At 39.0% G+C, this 18,467-nt stretch overlaps 1 protein-coding gene across 7 annotated transcripts in view; it reads right to left on the bottom strand.

Moving 5' to 3' along the window:
- Positions 1–18,467, bottom strand: part of UTRN (utrophin) — a 585,431-nt gene that overhangs the window by 101,376 nt on the left and 465,588 nt on the right. For all 7 annotated transcript variants that reach the window (XM_055134486.1, XM_055134485.1, XM_055134487.1 and 4 more), the window contains 3 exons: positions 15,166–15,312; positions 8,904–8,982; positions 5,443–5,503 (listed from right to left, as the gene is read on the bottom strand). In XM_055134486.1, the coding sequence (XP_054990461.1) occupies positions 5,443–5,503; positions 8,904–8,982; positions 15,166–15,312 (287 nt within the window). The remainder of the gene's footprint in view (positions 1–5,442; positions 5,504–8,903; positions 8,983–15,165; positions 15,313–18,467) is intronic.

The raw sequence follows: 18,467 nt of genomic DNA, 5'->3' as shown, positions 1-18,467 counted from the left end.
TCTTGGAAAGATCGACGTTTCCAGTACATTGTCTTATGCATCAGTTTTGATTATTACTTGATCACTACAATCCCAAACCCAGGCACCACTTCTGGAAAGAGGCTCATTGTACACCAAGAGTTACTGACTTGGAGGTCTGGAACTAAAAGGATGCCATTCCTCATCCTGATTAAGAAGAAGGACGCTGTGGAAAGCCTTTGGGAGAAAACTGTACTTGCCTTTTTCTTTTCCTTTTTTTTTTTTTTTTTTTGCTTTTTGGGTCACACTCGGCGATGCACAGGGGACAGGGGTTACTCCTGGCTTTACACTCAGGAATCACCCTTGGCGGTGCTCAGGAGACCATATGGGATGCTGGGAATCGAACCCAGGTCGGCCGCGTGCAAGGCAAACGCCCTACCCACTGTGCTATCACTCCAGCCCCTCTTTTCCTTTTTTTTTAGATTTAATTTTTATTATACATGAGTGGAGGGGAAGTGAAGAACAAAATTGCTTTGTGAGAGAATGTAACTGCCGTGGCAGTTGGAATAGAGGAGGCATCACTAAGAAAATGAGGGCTGGTGGAATAGGCCGGGATGGTAGATGTGTGCTGAAAGTAGATACAGGACCAAAAATCATGACTTCTCAATATCTGTATTGCAAATCATAATGCCCCAAAGTAGAGAGAGAGTATGGGGAATATCGTCTACAACTGTTCTTTTCTATTCAGTAACATCTCCACTCGTCCCAGCCCTGAGATTTTAGCATACTCTCCTTACTCGTCTTTCCCAATGATTGGAAGCTCTTTCAGGGTCAGGGGAATGAGACCTTTTAGTTACTGCTTTTGGTATATTTATGCCACGGGGAACTTGCCAGACTCTGCTGTGCAGGCAGAATACTCTGGGCAGCTTGCTGGGCTTTGAGAGGCATATATATATATATATATATATATATATATATATATAAATAAATAAGGAAATATATATATATTTCCCTTTATGATGATGTGTTGTGTTATGGCTGCACAGTCCAGGAATATGTTCACTCATGCATGAGGCTCGGTCCAAGCGTGTGGAAAGAGGCCTGGAGCGTGGCGGCGGTTGGGCAGTGGAGGTTGACTGCCAGGGCTGTGTCCCTTGGGGTGGGGAGGGCTCTCACCCGCCCCCCTCTGGGGTGCCCTGAGTGGAAACAGGCTGGCGTAGAGTCCAGTGGCATGGTTATGGGGGCCTCATTTTATGCTCCCTTCCGGGAGAAGCAGCCGTGAGTTCTGGAGGGCGACTGATCATATACCTGTTACAATTTAATTTCTTCTGATTTGAGTTTTCTGCAACCTTTACAGATAAATTGATTCATATTGGATCCAGCATGACAGTACAAAGGTAAAGCATTTGCCCTACACGCGGCCAACTCAGGTTCAATCCCTGGCACCCCATATTTCCTCCCAAATCCTGCCAGGAGTGATCCATAAATGCAGAGCAAGGAGTAAACCCTGAGCACTGCAGGGTGTAGCCATAAAACAAAACCAAAAACTACTTCCTGTTAATCCCATTTGCTGCTGTGGCTACAATAATTCTTGGCTTTGACTTTCCCGTTAAGCTGGTATAGCTCACAGCTCTTTCTCTGTTCTTATTTAAGAAAGAAATCTTCCACCTGTATCACCTAAGCTGAGTGCACAATTCCTCCACAGAGCTCATCTTTCCTTTTCTCCTCTGGAGTGGTATGTAGAGTTCTGCCAAGAAGTATGTCCATTTTATGCAAATGAATTATTTGATGCTGTAAAGAATAACTATTAGCTCTCCAGAGTTCATTTACAACTATAGATTTCAGAGGGTTGGTTTTTTTTTTTCCTAGCAATTGATGAATTAGGGCAGCTGAGGGTCCCTCTGGGAGAGAAAAGAAGAAATCAGAGAGCACTACAGAATTAGCCACAATGGACACAAGGAATAGAAGGAAAATATAAAGAAAAGGTAATACATAGAAAAATCTGATTTAAACTTACTCATCAAGGGGACTTAGGATAAGGCAGAAAATGTGTAGTAAATCAGTTTGGCAAAGCAGCAAAATATAATTCAAATTTTAACTTAACAAGACATTACCATAGAGAGACTTATACTATTATATAGTGTTTAGACTGATCTACAGTCTAACTTAGAGAGATTTATGTTATATAGACTTGGTGTTTAGACTGATCTACAGTCTATTATTTTTTAGAAACAAATCATGAAACTACTGCAGACTATTTTAAATATTAACGAAAGATTATCTAGAGAGAGAAACACATTGAAGGACCATGTATTTTAATTAATTTCTACAGTAAAAATACCAAATGTGCTCCCATCTCTTTTTTTCAAGCTTTCTTGGAATATTCTGACATTCAACTATACAAAATTATTTACTCAAATACTGAAAACATCTTATCCAAAATAATAAATTCTTTTTTTAAAATTTTACTGAATCACTGTGAGATAGTTACAAGCTTTCATGTTTGGGTTACATTCTCACAATGATCAAACACCCATCCCTCCACTAGTGCACATTCCCCACCACCAATATCCCCGGTATATCCCCCTTTCCCACCCTCCCCCTGCCTCTATGGCAGACAATATTCCCTATACTCTCTCTCTACTTTTGGGCATTATGGTTTGCAACACAGACAATGAGAGGTCATCGTCAACCTAATAAATTCTTAAATGCTCCAGGAAACCCTAGTTGCATGACAATATTGCTAAATTTGTTTTTAACATTTTTCTTCTACTTATTGTGCAGCAATACAAAGAGAAGTGTATATTAAAAACTTCCATTCATCATTACTTGCTTATTAATTTATTTAGGAATTAAATTTAATTTTCATAATGATTGCTGGCTTATGTAAAGCTATCTGTAGAGATTTGCGTTCCTTCTTTATGAGAGAATAAACATTCAAGATACACAAGAGAGCAAGTAATGAAAGAACTTGATTAAACAGTTTTCTAATAAGAGAATTTATTCTATATACACATAAAAATTTTTAAATATTTTAAAGCTCTAAAGACTTCTACCACTAAAATTATATTATACAGTCTTTTACAAATAAGGCCGAAAGTAACTGAAGATGTTACAGTTATCATTAAAAATATCGGCCATCATGGTATTGTATTTATCTGGAAGTGCTGTTTATAATACCCTAACCAACAAAACGTAGAAACTAGCTTTTGTTCCTCCAGCCTATTCCATAAGAACTCCTACAGCAAAGAAATAATCCTTCTGGTCCTACCAATATTATAAAAATTTTGAATTTGTGAAATTGTTATGTAGGTGACAATTCTCAGCCAAATACAACTTGCCTAAACATAAGTGATTCCTCTGAATAGCATTGCTAAAACTAAGAACATAAAACTAAGAACTAAAAACTAATACATTCTTAAAGTACCCAACTAAATGGATAAGAATTCCATTAACATAAACATAATTAAGCTAGAGAGTTAATATTTTTCATTAAAAAATAAAAATATGCATTAGTGGATGCAATTTACACTTAAAATCCAAGTTGATAGGGCCCCAATCCTCTGTGGAGACCCCCCAGCCTATTCCAGAAGATTTAATCCTGCTGGACCAGAAAGACAGTATAGTGGGTGGGGAACTTGATTTGCATAGCCCTGCCCTGGGTTCAATTCCCAGTACCACATAAGGACCCTTGAGCACTGCCAGGAGTAACCTCTGAGCACAGAGTCAAGAGGAAGCTCTAACCACTGGCCTGAGTGTGGCCCCCAAACAGAACAAAATAAAAGAGACTGCCTGCCTCCATTCCTTTACCCATTTCCAAGTAAACTGGAATATCACATCCAACAACCAGAGTGCAATGCATCAGATTTATACCTTAAAGTGCAGTATTCAGTTAAAGTCAATATTCACTCAGCAAAGCTTAATATACCAAAATTCATTGTCATCCCGTTGCTTATCGAATTGCTCGAGCAGGCACCAATAACATCTCCATTGTGAGACTTGTTGTTACTGTTTTTGGCATATCGAATACACCACAGGTAGCTTGCAAGGCTCTGCCCTGTGGGCGAGATACTCTCGGTAGTTTGCCGGGCTCTCCGAGAGGGGCAGAGGAATCAAACCTGGGTCAGCCGCGTGCAAGGCAAATGCTCTACCCTCTGAGCTATCATTAAATGATAAAAATTCATCTGAGTTTTACAGGTAAGTATAGTAATAAAATAATAACTATTAACAACCTCATTGAAAAAATAAAATGTGGGTCCTCGAGGTGATCCCATCTTCTCTCGATAAAAATACATTTAATTGCCTAACCACTAATTTCCTGCCAATTATACTTGCACAGATCTGATACTAATTAACTGCTTATTACTTTATTCTTAAACTTATATAGGTTATTATACTATAGATAATACACTGATTCATCAAATCAGTGGATCAATTTATTGCCCAATTAAATTTCTTTAAGACAAAGTAACACATATTGCTTTTATTGTGTGCCAAATATTCATGGAAAAATTATTTCTTTAATATTTGCTCTGGGGATACAAATCTGATTTACAGAAAAATGTCGTAATGAAGTACTATTTCACAAATACTGACTTCACAAAAAGTTTTCCATGAAGATAGATACCGAAGGAGTAGACTGTTAGGGTTGGCATGGGCTTTTGGATCCACATGCAGCTTTAGTTAAGGATCTAAAAGAAATTCAGTTTAGAACTCTTTACCCAATTTTCACATTGCAAATCAGAGAGTGAAGCCTGGTAAGCCAGCTCACAACTATTACTCCATTCACCGTGTTAAAAAGGGTCAAAGATGACTCTTACCCCCTTATCACATTATGTACATCTCAAGGGAGTGTATAAATAGTATTTTATCTTTGAGTCCTATACATGGCAACACTTACACCAAGCCAAGATTAAATACTATTCAGAACCAGTGTAAACTATGTCAAATCTGTTAAATGTTTAACAACAAGGAAAATACTGAATCAAAGAAAAAGCCAGCAATTCAACAACAAAATAAGTGACAGGGCACCTACCTGAATACTGCAATTTCCATAAACCAAAGAAAAACTTGAAAGTATTTAACTTTGCATGACAAATTTATGTTGGGTATATTAAGATGAGAAGAGTGTGAGTGCTTTGTAAATGAATTTTCTGAAAAGAATAAGACTTGCTTCATATCAGTACAATTTAAGAATCATCATTATGCAAAAAGTATGTAGAAATTTTCTCATTTCCCCAAAAACTTAATCTATGCTTTTTTAAAATAAAGACCAGTTAGGCACACCTATCAGGCTGATCCTGTAAACCACAAATCTCACCTTGTTTTTTTTTAAATGGACTTACTTTCAAATATTAAATATATAGAGTTTCCTCTGGCTAACAAGAATGGATTCCAATTTTAAACGTTATAGGGGCACATGCCTTTTAAGTCATCATTATACATTTATTTTCTTTGTATCATAAAGAATTAAAATCAACTTACTTGATGTAATAGGGCACTTTATTGTGTGAAATGGATCTTTGCCAGGGCAGCTGGACTGAAGCTGGAGAAACAAAAGGAGGTTATTAGAAACATCGTTAACCCCAGAGCCGCATGCCCTAATGCGAAACAACTGCACACATTTCATAGCAAATTAAATTCTCTGGGTTTAAGTTGGGTTCCTATAATTATGAAATCTGCTAGGTCAAACAAAGAGGGACTTTACAGGTTCATAGGAAGCGAAGATGGACACAGGATAGGTCAAGTTCTAAACTCAACTCCTATTGACGCTGTGTATAAACATCTTTAAAAAAATAAGTGATGTTTAACCCCATCGTGTTTAAACGCTTCGTGGTGATCTGGAAACTGTCCTTTGTCTCTACTTCTGATGAATTCTAAAACCAGAGTGAATTTTACCAGCTATATCTAGATTCTGGGCTGTTGAGATAGCACAGTGGGTAGGGCATTTGCCTTGCACATGAAAGTCATGCGGCTGACCCAGGTTCTATTCCTCCGTCCTCAGAGATCCCAGCAAGCTACCGAGAGTATCCCGCCCACATGCAGAGCCTGGCAAGCTACCCATACCATATATGATATGCCAAAATCAGTAACAATAAGTCTCACAATGGAGACGTTACTGGTGCCCGCTCGAGCAAATCGATGAGCAATGGGATGACAGTGCTACAGTGACACAGTGATATCTAGATTCTAAATTAGTTTCTCAAGAATCAATTTATTGAGATCACCTAGAGTTTTCAGTGCTTCATATTCACAGGAATAACATTTCAGTAGAGCTGGAACTTAAGTTAAAGGGAAAATGAAAATAAACACAGGCAAAGGATTAAAACAATTAATCTTTTAATTATCTAAGGCAATTATCTGGACAGAATATTCCCAAATGCTTTCATTTGTAATGCACAGAAAATGCAGACTCCTACTTTTAGACTCAATATTACTAAGACTGAGTGAGATTTTATATTTTGTTTATAGTGGTACTTATTAATGATAACAATTCTAGTTATTCCTTTTTTATAAAATACAATATTCCTACAATAAAAAATTATTTTAAAACTTAGGAAAATCATGCATTTTCATGATTTTCATGCAAAATCATGCATTTTCTAAATGAACTATTAGAGTTTTGCTAAAGAAACTAATAACACATACATTTAAATAAAACTTTGAAGTCATCCTAGAGTTTCATATACTTGTCACAAATGATTTTTTCTGAATTTTAAGTTGTATATTTTACAAATAAGTGCATTCTAAACTTTATGAAACATTTTCAAATTTATCAGAGAAAAGGAAGCTAGAAATATGCTACATCTAAAATAAATTGTCATTTGATAGATGAAGAACTAAGTACATAAAGGTAAAATAAGTCACCTAAATCGTGATGGTCAGTAAATGGAAAGGAAATAAATTGCCAAGCTCAACAGTGACCTTGACATTTCTGGTATAAGAACACACAACAAATCTCCCTCTCTTCACAGACTGTAAGCATTCCCTTCTCAGTTACATCCAGTAAATGAAAACGTGGACAAAAATGAAAAACAATACCTATATATAATTTTTCACTAGAGCCAGCCTCCTTGTGATACTGACACCAGGTTAATAGGCCACTTTTTAATTTTGTACTTAACTAAGCAGGCTGATTTTAAAATGATGGCTGAAATCCAAGAAATATAACAAAGACGAGATTCTAAGTTGCAAAAGACAATAACGAATCCATCTAATAACTGGGATTCTGTTTACATTTCTCCATTCATTTTGGTAATTGTTTTTGACTTTAATAACTATAATCTCTGTAGACCAACAATGCTGGTCAAGAAAAGGCAATATGCTTCTTTCACAAAGTGTATATGAATTCTGGAATATTCATTTCCAAAAGGATGATATTATTTTTCCTGAGCAAACAGTTGCTAGGGGATTGATAGAAAGTAAAGCTGTTAGGGCGTCTGACCTGCGCAGTTCAATCCCCGACAGCCATATGGATCCCTGAGCACCGCTAGGAGTAACCTCTGAGCAATGCAGGGCATGGCCCCACCACCCATAAAAAAAGAATGGTTGCTAGGCATGAGTGTAGAGTTTCATCCATATTAATGAATAAATAATCCCTGTAAGAACTATAAATAGTCTCAATTATCTTTCAATTTCCTAATTTTATCTTATTACATAGAATTAGATTCTAAAAAGTTTAAAGAATTGCACTCATTCATACCTAATCAGTTAATCAGTATACCTACTCACTTCATTAACATGTTATCAAATGAGACAGAGAGAGAGAAAGAGAGAGAAAGAGAGGAGAGAGAGAGACAGAGAGAGAGAGAGAAAATAAGCATGGGTAGAAAAAAATTTGATTTAGATTCTTGAAATTATGTAGGTAAGAAAAATCTGCACTAAGATAAAATACATCACCAACTTTGACTAAAGATTAGAGGTAAATAAAAAAAATGTAACCTAGTCAGAAGAGGTGTTCTCTCTACAGTTATAGATACGAAAAAAAGTTTACATAAATGGAAAATAAAGTTTACCTTAAGTTTTAAACTTCATTTACATTGAATTAAGACTCATTCTTAGATGTATTTTGAAAAAATGAAAGGAATTAATGCTTTTTGCAAAGCATTTGTGTTTGCTGCACTCCTACCCTGACCCCATTTAATTTTGAAGGCAATCAGGAGATCATTTCATTATAGTATTTTTATGATAAATAAATTAACTTTCAGAGATCATAAGTCTGATAAAAGGTGAATTAGTAAATTATATATTGGTGTATGCGGGGGTGGGGTCACACTCAGCAGTGCTCAGGGGACAGAACTGGTATTTTAATCTCAATCTGTAGGAGTCTAAAACCACACATTCTTTAGTTTTCTTAGCAATGTGATGACAAATAATACAGGAACTTAATTTATTCAGGGACCATGAGTAGTCCACTCAACAACTAATTTCAATTAGAACATATTATACAAAAATCTACATGTGAGGTTTGGATAAATCTGTAACAGTTGGCCAGAGGAAAGACAGAGTACAATTGCAATAAGTCTAAAGATATCAAAATCTTTTCACATAAAGATATGTGTGGGAGAGTAGCTTCTTTTCTCGCTTTAAAGAGTGCAGGTGCACTTGAAACTAATAAGCATATTTTAAGTCACAAAAATTAATTGAAAATCTTAAAATATTAAAAACAATCTCTTTGTTGTGAAGTTCATAACCTTTACATGACATGGCAGTGACATTAGTCATCTTGACAGATGATTCCATGTAAAAAACGTAAGTCAAGATCTGCTTATGCTTAAAGACATAAATTGCAAAAGCACCATTGCAAGTCACCAATATTCACATGAATATATTTTTCTTTATTTTTTCTAAGTATGTTTATAGAAAATAATAAGAAGTGTTGAGTGAAAACTAATATCCTGAGATTCATTCAGTAAATGAGATCAGTCGTCTTTCTTAGTACTTACTAGAGAGAAAATGCTGAGAAGATGGTCCAAAATCTCTATGGGCTTCCTGAAGCTGTTTAAGGCGATCATCAACAGAAACCTACACAAATGTACATGACAAATAATTAGATTTCAAAACTATTAAATTTCAAAATTAAATTTGATAACACTCTGCGAGAAAATGATGTGATTCAAGTGTTATTGCAAACATATTTGCAAGGCTCTGAGTGCAAATAAGTGTGACCCCCAACAGTAGGGCTTGGAGGTGACTCTAATGCTTCCAATCAGTACTGCTCAGTTGATACTCACAACAATAAATATATATCCTTGACTCCATGCCAGGCTGTTTTCACTCTAGGCGCCCCAGAGAGGGGAGGGTGAGAACTCTCTCTGCCCCAGGAAAACTAGACCTGGCAGCCAACTTCCACTACCCAACCACCGCCACACTCCAGGCTGCTTTCTGGACCACACAGCCGCAAAGTGCAGTCATTATAAGACACTTCCTATGCATTTTCTATAATTACCATACCATATTTGATGGAGTTCAGACAGTAGGCAACAAATCAGAGTATTATACACACACACACACACACACACATCACTGTATCACTGTCATCCTGTTCATCGATTTGCTCAAGCAGGCACCAGTAAGTAACGTCTCCACCATGAGACTTGTTACTGTTTTATCGAATATGACACAGGTAGCTTGCCAGGCTCTGCCGTGCGGGTGAGATACTCTCAGTAGCTTGCCGGGCTCTCCTAGAGGAGCAGAGGAATCAAACCCAGGTCAGCCTTGTGCAAGGCGAATGCCCTACCCACTACGCTATATACACACACCTCTCAGAGAGCCCGGCAAGCTACTCAGAGTATCCCACCCGCATGGGCAGAATCTGGCAAGCTACCCATGGCGTATTCAAAATGCCAAAAACAGTAACGATAGGTCTCATTCTCCTGACCTGGAAAGAGCCTCCAATCGTTGGGAAAGACGAGTAAGGAGAGGCTGCTAAGATCTCAGGGCTGGGAGGAATAGAGACATTACTGGTGCCCGCTCAAGTAAATTGACGAACGAGATTACAGTGATACAGTGATATAGTGATATAAGTATAATAATAAATGATGATACTACCAAAGATATGATTCATGTACATCACTGATCTTTTATTATTATCATTATTATTTGATACCTGGGCCACTGACTATGCTAAGGGTATACTTGTGGTCTGCTGTCAGAGATCAATCCTGGCAGGACTTGGGGGGACCATATATGTTCCAGGGATTAAAAGCAACACTGGCTGGCAAGTGCCTTACCTGCTGTACTATGTCTTTGATCCCTAAATAATCAGTTTTTATCTCATCAATCGAAGTAGAGGTCTGAAAGTAGGCTCTTTTTGCATGAAGAAACAGAAAACTGTGCCACTCATTCTAAACAATTTAAATGAATGAACTTTATATTCTGACAATGACTATATTAGGTATTACCAAATTGAATTTTAAGTAATAATCAGTATTACTTATTATTTGTATTTTACAGGGGATATTCAGAAAAAAATTTTGAGTCAACTACTAACAGCACTAATATTCATGCCCAGTTTATCTAGTTGATAATCTGCATTTTCAGAGCTCCATCCTGACTCAGGAGCAGTAAAGCTGTCTAGCACTGAAAGTCAAGATGTGGCCCTGGGGCCAGTGGCTGCTTATCTATCTTTCCTTTGTAAGAAAATCTGCCCAAAAGCACTAAAGAGAATAAACAAAGAAGTCTAAACTCTGGAGCAAGGGTGATCTAAGCATCTCCCCTTTTAAGCCATTGCATTTCCTCATCTAGTTACTTTCAATCATCATCATCATCATCACCATCATCATCATCATCATCGCCATCATCATCATCCTATTGATCATCAAATTTTTCGAGTGGTCTTAGTAACATCTCCATTCGTCCTAGCCCTGAGAAGTAAAGAAGCCTCTCTTTACTTGTCCTTCCCAACGGTGCTGCATTGGAGGCTCTTTCAGGGTCAGGGGAATGAGACCCAGCATTGTTACTGGTTTTGGCATATGAATACACCATGGGGAGTTTGCAAGGCTCTCCCATATGGGCAGGAAACTCTCAGTAGCTTGCTAGGTTCTCCCAGAGGGAGAAGTAGGCACGTTTCCGGGAGCTTGGTTTTTAGTCTCTGGGTGTCGGTGGGATTACACAGTGCTGGGAGCAGTCCATGGGTATGGCAGTCTAGCTACTGGAAAATGGGAAATCTGGGCCGAAGAGGCCCAGTCCCGATCAGAGCAGGCTCAGAGGTCTCAGCCCCAACCACCTGGCTGTCTTCCCCAAGGCCCCTTTGGAGGGGATGGGCTCCAGCCTCCCTCCCTGCCCCAAGTAGAGCTCCTGTGGCTGAAGACCTCCGGAGCCTAGCCACAGCCATGCTCAAGGCCCCTCTCCACCGGCAGAGGAACCCAGGTATGTGAGACCCGGGGCTGAGTTACTTTAAATACTACACATAATTGCTATCATCCTGTGTTTTTAGGGAGGAAAAGGAACAAAATAGAGTGAATGGGGAAGGGAGAAAAAATAGATGAGAAGCAACAGTGGGAGGGGGACAAGAGGACTTGTCCACTTAATCGTGTTGAAAAATGATAGAGCTACATATCTAAACCACAGAATCAACAATACTGAAATCACAAGACCCAACATTCAATGAACTGAGCTTAAAAGGTGCCTATCAAGATAGCAGGCTGGGATGGGGGGTAAGGAGGTGGGGAAGTAGTGAGGGAGAGTGTAGGAGAGGAAACCTGGGAAACTGGTGGAGGTAAATTAATACTGGTGGTGGGATCAGTATTTTGACATACTTGGGTCAAAACCTCAACTATGACACTTTGTAACTCATGGTGCTTTAATAAAATAAAATTTGGGGGGTGGGGGGGAAGAAATCTAGACTAGTCCTGAATGCACCACCAGGTGTAGCCTCACAGCCAAGAAAGAAAAAAAAATAAATCACTGTATCACTGTTATCCCCTTGCTCATCGATTTGCTTCAGCGGGCACCAGTAATGTGAAACTTGTTGCTGCTGTGTTTGGCATATCAAATACTCCATGGGTAGCTTGTTAGGCTCTGCCATGTGGGAGAGATACTCTCGGTTAGCTTTCCAGGCTCTCCAAGAGGGGCGGAGGAATCAAACCTAGGTTGGCTGCGTGCAAGGAAAATGCCCTACCTGCTGTGCTATCCTCCAGTCCAACCCAAACAAGAAAAATAATGTAATATAAAATAGATACAAGGGACACAAAGATGTGATAATTGTGATTGGGAAAGAGAATTTTTTCAATCAGGACTTTAAAGAGAGACCTGGGTCTCTTCAGACACAGTTTGAAAGAATAAAGTAGAAGAAATGTCCTGATTGCTTCTTGGCATGCACACCCCCTCCACCCCCCTAGCTAATCATTTTCATCAAAGAGCCACTCGGTTTTGAGGGTCTCAGAGATCTGAGCTCTTGTTCACATTCCTCCTCATAGACAAGGCTGCCCTCCTAATCAATCACACATGCCCCAGATCTTGCTTCTGTTCATTGTGTGTGTGTGTGTGTGTGTGTGTGTGTGAAGATTACTGTATTTCACCCAGGGACCATTAAGCCCTTCTATAAGAGATTACTAACATATTGTTAAAGGTGAGCCTTATGTGCATATATATATATACATATATATGTAAAAGGGCTGGAGCAATAGCACAGCGGGTATGGTGTTTACCTTGCACTCGGCCAATCCGGGTTTGATTTCTCCATCCCTCTTGAAGAGCCCAACAGGCTACCAAGAGTATCCCGCCCGCATGGCAGAGCCTGGCAAGCTACCCATGGTATATTCTATATGCCAAAAATCGTAACAACAAGTCTCACAATGGAGACATTACTGGTGCCTGCTTGAGCAAATCGATAAGCAACGAGGTAACAGTTACAGTGACAGACTAATCCTTAGGGAAAAGATGTATGTATGTATGTATGTATGTACGGATGGATGGATGGATGGATGGATAGATGGATGGTGAGAGACAGATGATAAAAGGGTAGAAGTTATCTAGGTAGATAGAGAAAGTGAAAAGACAAATGGGTATATAATGTTTGCTCTGCCTCAGAGTTAAATCAGCAATCACCTCATTTGGACCATCAAGTTGTATACCATCAAATTCATATGTTCTATATGTTTATTGCATATATGTTTTCGTTGGTGCTCTCCATTTGGAAAATATTAAAAAGCTGGTAACCCTGAGAAGATAGGTGCTACTCAATAATAACTGCACACGGTCTGCTGACTCCTCCTTTCCTAGCCAGGGCTGTGGGTTCCGCTTAGGTTGCCAATCTTCCCCGCCTTTAATGAAATGTGTTTATCTTCGGCTCAGAGCTGCAGCTCCTACTTCTGCCAGCAGCCTAGTTGAACCACATTAGCTGGTGGTACTTGGTTTATTAAGACCAAAAGAGTGTTAAAATGTAGCAGTTTTCATTTGGGATGAGAAAAGAATATGCTGCTCCGGAAACGTAACATGGTTGCACCCAGCACTGGTTGTATTTTGTTTCTGTTTCACTGTTATTCAACCAGCAACTAATAGCTCAACTCTAGCTCCCAGGCTCAGAGATAAGGAGCTCATAACCCCTGTCAAGCATAATGCAGCCCTTGACGTCTAATCTTTTCAGATGGTGATAGTGGAAGCAGAATGGAATATGGGAACACATGCAGGAAGATAATGAATTAAAGAAATGAAGCAGCAGTAGAAAAGGAAGCAAAGATCAAATACTCTATGTTCCACTTCGTGGAAAAGCTTATTTTGAGTTGAACAGATTCTCCCTTACTAATCCCAGATTATTTACACTTTCAAAGACCGAAAAAAATTGCCTAATACTATGCCTTATTCCTGACCTCTTCATCTTCATGAATATAATAGGAATTTCTCTGCCTCAATACTTGGATGAATTTAGGAAAACTATCGGTTTATAGTAAAACTCATAAACAACTCCAAATTCATACTTATATTATGAATCATCACAATTCAGTCTTAAACTATACAGAAAATTTTTAAGAATTATTTTGCACTCTATGCAAATTATCTTGCTAGTTTTCAAGAAAAAATAAAATTAATACTCCGAGGAAGTAGTCAGTGAATGTAACAAAGCACTGACAAAGATGAGCCAAAAATTACTCATGACATACACAGCAGCTTCCAAATGTTGATATTAGTAATATTTCAGAGGGTTCTTCTCGGCTTGATTTTATGAAATGGCTTTATTAGAATCAGCAAGTAAGATCGAGGGAAAATGTAACTGCATTACAGAAGCTAAGATCAAAGAACTCAAGGCAAACTCCACAATTGTATAAGTGTTATAACTGAAAAAAAAATGAGCAAGATACTTTAATAGTGGGAAGATGATGGAGAATGAATGTTCAAAGGTTAAAAAAATCCACTAGTGTTCCAATCCATTGAGTTATCTCCCTGTAATGTTTTTCTCTCTGTGAAAGCCTTCAGCAGTCTTTCTGCAGATGCATGCATGGTGAGATGTTAGACAAAAAAGGGAGCAAGGCAGCCCTCAGATCTACAGGGGAGAGGATATAGCACAGCAGGGCTCTCGTGTGGATCTGCGGTTTTCAGGTCAACAGCCATGCGGAGCCACCTCTGCTGAGTTGAACAGGGCAACTGCTTGCTATCAAAGTCATTGACAAGGTAGTGTACACACACACACACACACACACACACACACATACACACACACACAACTAACCAAACCGTTCCTTATCAGTACTTGTAACTGTACCATAGGTTTCAATTACTATGATTAACTGTAACCTCTTGCAATTTCTTTTAAATTTCTTATAACTAGTACATCAAAAATGACATCAAAATCTATACTCATAAATACAAGAGGACCAGTACAGCTTCTTTTATAAAAGAATGACAGTACATCGGGTAAGATGTTTGCCTTGCATGCGACTGACCCAGGTTCTATCTCCAGCACCCCATATGGTTCCCCTGAGCTTACCAGGATTAATTCCTTAGCACAGAGCCAGGAGAAATCCCTGATGGGGTTTTGGCTGGGTATGGCCAAAAAAATAAATAAAATTTAAAAAAATGAAGCAAACAAACAAACAAAAAAGGGAGGCCCGTGGGCTCAAGCCTAAAAGACAAATATGAGATTATGTCACTTAGTATACACTCTTCATCAAATGCAATTTTATAAAATAAAATGATAATGTGGCAAAATAGAGTGGAAAGACCAACCAAGGACTATGTATGAAATCTGACGAGGCGTGAGTAAAATACCTGCAAAAGTTTCCATCGCATATTAAGGTCATCCAGCTGGCGCGACATCTTTAGAGATGGGTGCAGGTCAAGAGGAGATAACTGACTGGATAAGTCATTCATGGTCTTAACTTTTAAGTTGATTGGTGCAATTTCTTCCCTAAATGCCTGCAAGAAAAGGACAAACATGAGGTCACTGGAGTATAACAAAAACTTTCAACTTTTCCCTCAAAGAAAATCGCAAGATCAGTGAGCAGTTCATCAACCACAGTTACTCATCCAACAAAAGCAGCTGACTTAATACAAGTATCTAGCAACGGGGTCTGTGGGCAAAAGAGCTAGTCTTTGACATTCAGAGAATCTAAATAAGTTCTTTTGAATCTATTTTCATTAAGATGATTATGCATCACCTTCAAATTTGCCAATATGCACAGTGCTGTCTGGCAAACATTTGCTACAATAACCACTTACTAATAATTTCAAGTCTTGATGCTATCATTTTTTCATAATTTCTGTGTTTTCTTTCCTGAGAGGGCTACTTGCATTGTTCATCTGATGCAACAACTTGATTTGAATATGTTTCCACTTAAAATTTAAGCTAGTGGCCATGCAAAACAACTCGCCTAACCTCAAAACTTACGTCTATTACACACAGTGGAGGTAAGGTTTGTTTCTTTCAACATCAGTTCCAATCACTGCCTGTGGTTACAGGTGGGGAAAAGAGATACTGTGTCCATAGAACACAAGTAAATAGGGTTCAGAATATATACCACTGAGAGCGAGGTGGACGGGACTAGGGGAGCAGTGCCACAGGAAAGCCAAAACAAAAAGAAATCTTTTCAGCCAAAGACAGTAATATGTTCTATGAGAGCACAATGGAGTAAAAAAATGGGGCTTAATTTTTTAAAGGGAGATGGAACCAGAGAGATAGTACAGCGGGAAGGATCTTGCCTGGCATGCAGCTGGCCTTAGTTCAATCCCCAGCATATCATATAGTTCCCCCGAGCCCTTCCAAGAGTGATCCCTGAGCACGGAGTTAGGAGTAAACCAAGAGCACTGCTAGGTATGACCCCCAAAGCAAAAGTAAATACATGAATAGCACTGTCACACTGTCGTCCCTTTGTTCATCAATTTGCTAGAGCGGGCACCAGTAAGTCTCCATTGTGGGACTTCTTGTTACTGTTTTTGGCATATCGAATACATCACGGGGAGCTTGCCAGGCTCTGCTGTGCGGGCGAGATCCTCTAGGTAGCTTGCCACGTTCTCTGATAGGGACAGAGGAATTGAACCTGGGTTGGCCACGTGCAAGGCAAACACCCTACCCGCTGTGCTATCGCTACAGTCCTAAATACATAAATAACTTAAATAAAGTAAAGGAAGTTAAGTTTAGGTAAACCAAAGAAATATGCTTTGGAGTTTCATATTTTTTGAGAATGTCCCAAAGTCACACAAAGTAATTCAAGGCGGAGAATCAGAACAGATCCGAAGTCCAGAATGGTCTGGAAGGTGTCGACATGGAACTATGAGCCTGGAAGTTAACTATAAAGTAGGAAGAATTAGTCATCAGAACCCTGAAGACACTAGTACTTTGAAATTATGTAGAAAGGACTCACCCAAAGACACAGGAACCTTTGCAAAATGGGAGAAGGAATTTGGAGTTGTGCTGGAGTTTTCTCTAAGGCTACTGATGTCGGGTATTTATGGCTTTCCCGTAGCGACACATACACACAAATGCAGCTCAGGGGAAAAAGCAGATATTTTATAAAAGAGGCAGAATAGGATTCAGGAATTCACATTTAAAATGCAAACAGGGGGCCTAAGATCTGTCTTCCAGTGACTGAGCACATGCTTTGGATATTTGAGGCCCTGGGTTCAATTCCCAGCTCCACCTGTCCTCTCCCTCCCATCAGCGTTGTCCAGGTGTGGCCCCAGAGCTAATCCAAATGATAAAAATAATATAAAATAGATCCAAGGGACACAAAGAAGTGATAATTGGGGTGGGGAAAGAGAATGTTTTCAATCAGGACTTTGAAGAGACCTGGGTCTCTTCAGATACAGTTTGAAAGAATAAAATAGAAGACGGTTGAAGAGAAAGTTCCATGGTAGGGTGTTTGCCTTGCACAGTCAACCCAGGTTCCAACCCTGGCACCCCTATAGTACCCTAAACACAGCCAGGAGTAATCTCTGAGCACAGAGCCAGGAATAAGTCCTAACCAACACCCCCGCCCCCATCATCATCATCATCATCATCATCATCATCATAATACATGAAAACAATAAAATAGAAGCAAGGAACACAGAGAAGTGATGATTAGGGTGGGGAAAAAAGATTTTTTTAGTCTGGACTTTGAAGAGACCTGGGTCTCCTTGGAGACAAATTAAAAATAATAGTAGAATTGAAACCTTTCCAGGTTCCTTTGGTTGTGATTTCACACTATACACTAATATTTTCTCCCAAAGGACCTTGGAGGGCTCGGGAATTTTAATCAGCGTTTACAATCAACATCTCTGTACTTGAAAGATAATTTTTTTCTATTAAAAGAAAAAATAATAGAACGTTAGAAACATTAGAACGTTCTCAGGTTTGCATAGTTTGAAATGGCAAGTTTTACTTCAAAAGAGGGTGGAAAAGGTCAAAGTGTTTAAAAACAACACAAAGGAAACCAAGCAAAAAGCTTTAACTACCCCCCCACCCAAAACAAAATGTTTAAGTCAAAAATACTGTCTTACTGCATTGGAAACATGCGTGTTTCTGGCAGTCCAGTGAATTAAGTAGACTTTGCTATAACTCATATCATTAAAACCATCTCAGTGGAAGGATCTGAGTATGAAACAACCAATAAAAAACATAGCCTTTAAGGACAGACTCTTTGGAAGGTATATACTAAGTCCCACCTGGGTTGATTCCCAACAACACTGGTCACCTGAGCATGGTGTGACCCCAGGGGCTGCCTGGATGGCCACACCAGCACAGAACCCAAGTAGCATCGCAATGTCTAGCCCTTGACTTGATCCATCCAGTGGACTCAGCTGGACTTCCAAGCCTCCTGAGCACCACGTGGGAGGCCCCCTTCCTGTCTCCCAAAATAAACTCTTAAGTTCAAGACAGATGTTGAAATTGTATACAATGAAAGAGGCTTAATTATCCTCTGTGAAAGGACTATTTCTCTCTCATAAGCCACAGGTGAAAATATGAAAAGCTCTTTCACACACAAGATTCTTTGGGTGATGTTGTTTTTTTGAGGACAGGACAGGTGTTTTCCGACAATGAACAACCTTCCTATTAAGAAAGTTTCTTTATTTCTTAAGGGCATTTGAATGAA

Source organism: Sorex araneus, chromosome 4 (assembly GCF_027595985.1).
Source record: "Sorex araneus isolate mSorAra2 chromosome 4, mSorAra2.pri, whole genome shotgun sequence".
NCBI classification, from domain to species: Eukaryota; Metazoa; Chordata; class Mammalia; order Eulipotyphla; family Soricidae; genus Sorex; species Sorex araneus.
This window is presented reverse-complemented; position numbering and strand designations above follow the sequence as displayed.